Source organism: Mugil cephalus, chromosome 1 (assembly GCF_022458985.1).
Source record: "Mugil cephalus isolate CIBA_MC_2020 chromosome 1, CIBA_Mcephalus_1.1, whole genome shotgun sequence".
Lineage (NCBI taxonomy): Eukaryota > Metazoa > Chordata > Actinopteri > Mugiliformes > Mugilidae > Mugil > Mugil cephalus.
Genome location: NC_061770.1, coordinates 38,962,721 through 38,971,111, shown reverse-complemented (window position 1 = coordinate 38,971,111; position 8,391 = coordinate 38,962,721). Strand labels below are relative to the sequence as shown.

Here is an 8,391-nt window from a genome sequence, read left to right as displayed (position 1 = left end):
AGACCTCCCCATCTCCTTTCTTCAGAACATCCTGAATATCTAATACTATCTGGGGTGATGGGACTATGTTTTATGTTGTTTAGTCCTGCTTGTTCTGCAAATGCACACGTGTCTTCTCTGAGACGTCCATGTTGTTATTGTCATGTGATCAGTGACTAGTCAACACCACACAGCTGTGAAGTCGACAAATCGACTAGTCAGCAAGTCTGTAAACTCCTAGTACCTGGCCATATTGTTAACACACAGTTCATATTGTTCATATGTTCAGATTCAAAACCTCAAGCATTAAAACAAAAGATCTGGCCTTTGCAAAAAAACGTGAAGTCACACCAGCAGGTCTTTGACATGGTGTTAATTAGTTTGCTCTGACATTCAGCAAATATTAAATAAGTGTGATTATGGATTATCCTGCAAGGCTATTGGTGTAGAGCCTTTTTCTTAGGGACACTAAAGATTGCCCGACCAATGAAGTCTTCATTCCAAGACACGTTCAGTTGAGAGTTGACAGTTATATAGAAAGTGTTTATATATATATATATGTTATGGATGTTTATTTTCTGTGCACTGCAGATATTTATACTGTCTGACAGTGTGACATAGAATACCTAAAAATACCCGCATCAGGTCTGTGTGCTCAGATATGACTGAGTTATGATGTTTTTTCAAACACCAGTACACACCTTGATCTTAAGCAGAATCTTTGCTTCATGCCTCTGCCTTCACATCCTTCTTGGTATTTATGCCTCATATTTAGGAAACCTGAACTTTAGGGACGATCAAATGATGAAAAATTAATGCAGATTTGATGTACTTATCTCAAATCCGCTAATTCTGAAAATGGACGTGGTAAAAAATGGTTTTAAAACCTGAAAAACTGTTCATGGTTTGTAGATAAGAAGCAGATATTGTCTTCTTAAGTAAATTTAGTCAGGGTTCAATATTTGCTTATTATATTTTTGACAGTTTCTAACAAAAGGAAGCTGAACTAAAACACCTTGAAATTACCAATCCAATCATTCATCCTTACACTGCAATGTGAAATATTGCAAGTGCAAGTGACCTTGACCGGATCCATTTTCTGTAAATACTCTCCTCATTGTGAAACCTTAATGTTACCAATTATGCTGCTAAGCTATAGCCGCTGTGTCCAGCTTTCAACCTTTTATCCAATATGTGTTTAGTGGGCATCTCCTCAAAAAAATCCCAGCAATAAACATGTTGTATTCCAACTCATATATTTATATTGAATGTAGATGTGAGGGCATGTATTTCAGCTTCACTGGTGAATGAAATTCACAATGTGACTACAGCATCTCTGTAATTAGTTTGGTATTAAAAACTGTTAAAAATCCTCTTGCAAATGTCTTAAAATGTAAACTCGAACCAGAAGACTTCAAACAAACCACACAACGCAGGGAGTAAGAAGTATATAACCAAGTGTATTCCCTCTGTTAATGTACACATATTTAGAGTCATCTCACTGGAACACTTTACAATAACATTTAGAAAGAACAGGAAGATACTGGGAGGAGTATGCTTGGAGTGGAGAAAGAGATAAACCGGACAAATGTGGCGGGAGAATGAATTGACGGAGTCCGACGAACGAATCGGCCGCCATCTTGTCTCTCACCGTATAGACAGAAAAAGATATAAGACAAATGAAAACCGGAGGATGGATAGAGCCTGCTTTCTCCACGGGGGTATGGGGACATATGATCTGCCATACAGAGAAAAAGGAATGGACAAAGAAACAGGCTGAGGATGACAGATGGAGAATGTAAAGAGAAAACGAGGAACTCTTTCCCCTCTGGAAAAGGAGAATGCATGGTTTCATGTTCATAACCCAAATCACATTTGCTCAATTACCAAAAGAAAATACATAAAAATTTCAGTTTCCCAGAATCCCAGAATCATGGTCTTTTTTTTTTTATCTCTCCAAACAGGAATGGTAGTAGGGAAAACACATTTCTCTTAGTAATGGGATGAGAGTCAAATATTTAGACATTTCACAAACTTTTTTCAGGATTTTTCTTTTCTTTTCATGGTACAGTTTTCTTTTTTTTTTTATAGAGTTGAGAAAATTGGAATACTAGAGTTCAGTTGTACATCTTCCGGGGAACTGCCGTTCACCTTTTTATTTGTGTGCTCTTTCCACAAAGTTTGCTTTGCCCTTTGGCTGCCGTCAGTCCAGTCAGGCTAGAGAAGGGGTGAAAGACACAGTCGCTTATTCAGCTGCAAGGTATCTCTCTCCACAGTGGAACTCCAGCAAGAATGAATTCAGAATTTCCCTAAAGTGTCTCTCATTTCTCCGGAGAAAAGAATCAAATAAAAAAAAAACTATAAGAGCAAAACATAGTGACTGAGTCTTGCAGCAACGCATTCCATCAGCCATACTGTTCATGAGAAGGGACGAGGGTTCTGAGGAGAGGGCGGTGGAACTGTTCCGACGTCAAAAATCCTAAAGTCCGTCTTCGCTGTGCATCGTCAGCAAACACACTCTTAGACTCGCTCACGATTTAGGTCCATAGGTTTCTTCAACGTCTATACATATATTTATAATTATATAGAACAGAGTTCATCTTGTTTGCTGGAGGTTTTTTCTGTTTTTCCGTGATTAGTAACTGTAAGGACGTGACAGTTTTTCTCTGCTGGCCCACTAGAGGGCGCCCCGGAGCCCCAGAAACACATGACACAGATCTGCTGGAACGAAAGGACGACCAAGGGGTTTTTGGCCTCGACAAGTTTTTGGCGGCTAAACGTACAAGTTAGCTTCCGTTAGGTTGGAGCGGTGGCGTCTCACATAGTTGCTACGTTTAACGTTGTTATGATCATCAATCATCGTATTTTTTTGTTTGTTTTTTTTAAACTCCACAGAAAGGTAAAATCAGTTTTTTATCTCTTTTTCGTAAATGAATACTACATGCTTGAAACACGGCAGAGTTCACGTTGCAGTCGGCTGCTGGGCACCGTAGACAAGGAGAGAAACAGAGAGAGAAAGATCCGACGACAAGATCAGAGAGATGTTGAACACTTCCAGAGGTGGGAGAGCTGGATTTGGACACAGTGTTTCTGTAAGCTGGCAGTATATTGATTTTACAGAAGGATGTCAAAGTTGCTAATTCGAGCCCGGTTGGAAAATAATATGTTGATACTGTCTAAGGTGACGCATGCACCACAAGCTCGCCTCAGAATGTACAGACCTTGACACAAATACTGATGGTTGTGCTTTCCTACAGTACTCAAGATATTAAATAACCAATAAGTCAAATGCTTACCCATAAATCGCTGTTTTATGAGCATTTGCTACACGGTTGTTGGCACAGTTATGTGTTGAGATCGGAGCCTTTTGTTAAAATCTGCACCATGGTTGACAAGTTAAGTTTAGATGAATCAATCGGTCAAGGCAATGCTGAAAGGTGTGAATCCTCTGGTAACACGTATGACCACCTGACAATACTGAGTGTTAAATGAATTAGCCATATACTGCCTTTTCTCTCTCTGTCTCCCCTTCTCTCTCTTGTCTCTTTCCTTTTCTAAGTGTCTGTCTCTGTGTGTCGCTGCAGCACTCCCTCAGACATAGTACTCTTTGTCTTTGTTCTTCTTGTTCTTGGTGACCGTCTTGGCAGTGCTGGGCTGTTTCTCCTTCACCAGGGCGCCATTGCTCTGTGTGGCCGAGTTGCTGATGTAGTTGCGGCTCTGGTCCACCTGATAGGAGCCCTCATCGCGGTTGCGGTACTTATACATGGCGTATAGGAGAATGAGGATGCAGAGGGCGGCGGCTGCCACGATGCCCACCACCATTCCAGTGGTGCTGCTGGACTGCTGCACCTCCACGGCGCCAGGGAGTCCTCTCTCAGGAGACGTGGGGCCTGGAGTGGGAACATGGGGGAAATTAGGGGGGTAGGTTATTCCCGGGACTCTGCGGTGGCCTGGGTCAGACGAGGGGTGGGCCGGTGGCAGCAGCACCTGGTCCCGGGTGTTCATTTTCCCGGCAGGGATGTTGTTGTTGCTACTACTGCTGCTGCCGCCACCAGCTGGCTTGACGCGTGGGCCGAGCTGGTCGGGGTTGGCCGTGGGAGTGGAGGAGAGAGGTGGGCGGTGGGAGTTGGGGAAGCGTGAGAAATGGCGGTCTCGGGGGTTCTGGACACCACCTTCGACGGCCGGGGGAGGAGGGAGGACAGTCCTGTCGGTGACCAGGGGGGAGTTTTTGTAATAGTCCTCGTCATCCGACTCAGTCATCTCCCCCGAGCCGTACGCCGACACCTCGATGGTCTCCTCGCAGTCCTCCTGGTCCAAGGGGCATGGGGGCCGGCCGTTGGGCAAGGGGAGGGACTCTTTGGTGGTTTCGAGCAGGGTGAGGAGGGGGCGGTAGGTTGTAGGGGGCGGGGGGATTACTGGGTAGCGGGTGGCGATGGATGGGGGGTCTAGGGAGTCCACCGTTATTATGGGCAACACTAATTCACCTCCTAGGACAAGAATGAGACAACGAAGAACATGTGTTAGAGACCACCTGAGAGAGGGGCACCACCTCCAAATCAACAGAAGAAAAACAGTTCAAATGAATACAGCAACACCAGTATTAGAACAGCACTACAACTTAACATGAGGTTAGTTATACAAGTTTAGTTAGTCTGTTCTATTTAACAAGTTAATCTGTTGGCTAACTCTGAACTGCAACATAATACAAGATGTAAGAAAGTACTCTATCCTGCACCTGTTCCTGACTGTGCTGACCTAACTCCCTATTCTGCACAGGCCTACAATGCTACATATCGCTAAAACAAGGTAAACTACAAAGAACACTGAACAACTTAACATCTACTGCACTACACAAGCTATCCTTCACTGCTAACTTTCTACAGTCTTGCTTACGCTTGCTACGCTAGCGCTCAGATGTTTCTGCTGTGATTGGTTAAATAAGATAGCAAACCACGAGGTTCAGGTCACTTACATCGACAAATTGGCCGCATGATTTTTGCATGAAAAAAAAAATTACAAAAAGAAAGCTGTGTAAGATTGTTCTCGGATAGTGATAAACAACTTCCATCCCCCACCCCCCTTTCTTCACCTCCTCTCCTCTTTTATTTCTATTTTATTACTGGGTGAAAAAATAATCATAATGTAAAATAGATATAGTCGAACTATTCACTGTGCCCCCTCCCCTCCCGGCCCCCTAATTCTCATGAAGAATTGTCTCAATCTTATTTTCCCCCCTTTGGGTATGGTGGTTTCTATGGCTCATTTCTAATTAGCTTAATCTGTATGCAGACCCCAAGGAGCAGCTGCGGGAAACTGATGCCCCTAATTTTTAACTCAAACTCTCAGTGCTCTCACTATGATAAACTGAGAGAAGGAGTGTTAACCACTACTGCTCTCCTTTTCTTTTCTTTTTTTTTTTTTTGTTGCAGAACATAACCCCCCTCATGCACCACTTCCCTCCCAAACTCTACACATAAACATGGGGCAATGGCGTTCTTCTCAAACAGCCAACACAAATCAACAGTCTCGTCTAAAAATCATCTTAACGAGCTAAAATTTCTTGTCACGCTTCAGTTACGTAATCCAGTGTGGAGAAGGCGGCATTCATTCTATCACAGTACATGGCAGAATATCAGTACGACTCTATTTACACACTACGTTCTGTCTTCAGCTGGAGCAAATATGTACGTAAAGGGGTCAGAGTCAAGGAAACAGTTAAAAGAAACATGGCAAGAGGGGATTAGATTATACACCTTTTTTGGGGGAGGGGGGGAGAAAAGGGGGAACAGCAAAACATGATGGAAGAAATGCCAACATCACCAGCATAAAATCATGGCTCTTTGTTCAATTGATGAGGTAAATCGGACTCAGTGGGAGAGGGGTGGAATCGTGGTCGGTCCGAGGATGGGGGGAGGGGGGATCGGGAGGAGAGGTTCTGGGATTTGTAAGAATTCCTTTGTGCCCCTTTCAGTTCAGCTCGCCAACGCTCAAACACCCCCATACCCCCGTTGTTAGTTATACAACATTTTCACTCAAATAATGGCAATGACTTTGTTAAAGGGTAACTGTAATACATTGAGTTAACAAAGCCACTGCAACACATCAGGAAATAACAGTACACTTGAGGAAAAACAGGCCTTGAAATAAAGAAAACTGTGAGAGCTGTAAAGGAAAAAAGTAGTGGTAATTCCTCAAACCTTTCTAACTTCTTATTTCACTACTATTGCTGGAAAGGCTAGTTTCCATGGCAATGCTCAAGTCATTTCTCTCCATTATATATATATTTTTTTTTTTTCTTTTTTTTTTTCTTTCTGTGTTTGAGGGATGTGTTTCACCTTGAAGGCTAGAGGACAGCAGAGCGAGGTGGCACATTTAAGGAACGACAAAAACAAAAAAAGGAAACAGCCTCATCGAGTAGGACTTCCCAAGTGTGTTAAAAAGGGAATCTTTGGTTTTGTGAAATAACTTGTCAAAGTCACGAAGCAGGGACAAAAAAAAAAAAGAGAGAAGAAAGATTTAGGGACCTCAGAGATAATTCCTCAGAGATACAGGATGTATGAGTGACTGAAGGTGATGAGACGCAAGCTTCACTATCTTTACTCTGCCATCTCTCTGCGTGGCAGAGATGCTGCAAGTGCAATTTCAAGCTTTGTACCCGCTGCTTGGTGTGCAGCCCCGGCCATTACCGAGGAGTAACTTCCACTCATGGTGTGCCCTACTTACAGGACACGTAGCTGACACTGCAAATGCATGCCCTTTTTATGCTAAACACTTAATGTAATCCTTTGACAATGAGGCGCACCGTGTTATTTATATGAACCCACAGATTAGTTGAAAGGATTACTTTTTAAATATCGAAGAGATACATATTCAACACTAATCGCTTTAAATGTACAAGATTGGTCCAAGAAATCACTCTGCTGTGCTCTCGGCATTTAATGAAGCCAAAGCCTGAGGGCCTTATGGCCTCATCCCCGTATGACTGGCAGGCAGTGGTTACTGGGAAATAATGAATCTCAGCCCTCATACACAGAGTGAGCCACATCTCCACTCCAGGCAGTTATCAAGAGAACCATCTTTTCATTTCCTCTTGAGTGACCCAAGCCTACTGCACAAAAAGTTTAAACTAATCAACAACTTCATCTTGCTCTACCCCTTTTCCACTACTGCACCTTGTTGTCCCTGTATGCAGCTTTGACTCTTCAGTTGACACCCAAAGGCAGCCCCAGATAGTGGATTTGAGCTCAGGGAGATAAATCACGTCATTTGTGTCCGTACATGAAAGCTGCCAAGAACTCGAGATTAAATGTGTAATATGTATAAGAAAACATGTTGATGTACTGTGTAATATAAGTGACTTGGGGTTGCGATTTGCTAATGTATGAGCCATTGTTTTGTAATTGTATCATAATCATATTGACCAAAGAAATGCCAACATCATCAGCATATTGTATCTCGTATTGAACTCCATTGTAGAACACCATCTTGTATTGTATTGCATCGCATTGTACCATATCGTATCGTCCATTCACGTGTTCTTACACAGAAAGCTGCCAAGAACCTCACACATATAATATTACACATAGATAGATTTAATGTGTAAATACTGTGATTGTGAGCCGCAATATTATCAGTAATTTTTGTTTATATGGTATATGCTTTTTTAAAAAATATTTTTATGTTACTATTAGTTATATCTGAGCAGCACCTGTGTCCAAGACAGAAAATTCCCCCCATGTTGACGACATGTTGCATATTATTACTTCATATTGCATTGTATCACATTGCATGGATGGAACTGAACCTTCAAAATGCCTCAGGCCAAACGTTTGTCAAAAGTTTGGCTGTACTTCACCTCAAAAGATGCAGACTTGGCAACCTGTAACAAGTGTTCGAAGCAGATATTGTGTAAGGGACGTAACACTTCGAACTTGATTAAACATCTGACGATGCATGGCATATTTTTAAAAAACGAAAAATGTATGGTCTTTGATAGCCTGCGAGACCCCAAGCTGCTGTTTTAATTAAGATAATTATGACAGCTTGTTGTGAATTTTATAATTTGTGTTAATTTATTTCTTTTATTATTCAAATTAATATTCTGGTCAACTTGCATGTCACATAATGCCTTAAAAATAATGTTATATTACTATAGTGACAGCTACATGGCACCAAAGTGTACTGTATAGTATTATATGTATCATGTCATATACAGTGGGGGAAATAAGTATTTGATCCCCTGCTGAATTTGTAAGTTTGCCCACTTCCATAGAAATGATCAGACTCTGGTTTTTATGGTTGTTTACTGGTTATGGGTATAGACAGAATATCAGTCGAAAATGCATAAAAAACACACAATCTAAAAGTTATAAATTGTTATGTATTTTATTAAGGGAAATAAGTATTTGATCC

At 41.8% G+C, this 8,391-nt stretch overlaps 1 protein-coding gene across 6 annotated transcripts in view; it reads right to left on the bottom strand.

Annotated features, from left to right (window-relative positions):
- Window positions 1–1,419: 1,419 nt before the first annotated feature.
- The window catches only part of nrxn2b (neurexin 2b), a 690,784-nt gene continuing 683,812 nt past the window's right edge, over window positions 1,420–8,391 (bottom strand). For 5 of the 6 annotated variants that reach the window (XM_047590084.1, XM_047590056.1, XM_047590066.1 and 2 more), the window contains one exon: window positions 1,420–4,466. In XM_047590084.1, the coding sequence (XP_047446040.1) occupies window positions 3,571–4,466 (896 nt within the window). In that variant the 3' untranslated portion in view covers window positions 1,420–3,570. The remainder of the gene's footprint in view (window positions 4,467–8,391) is intronic. The other variant, XM_047590093.1, reaches the window with a different exon arrangement.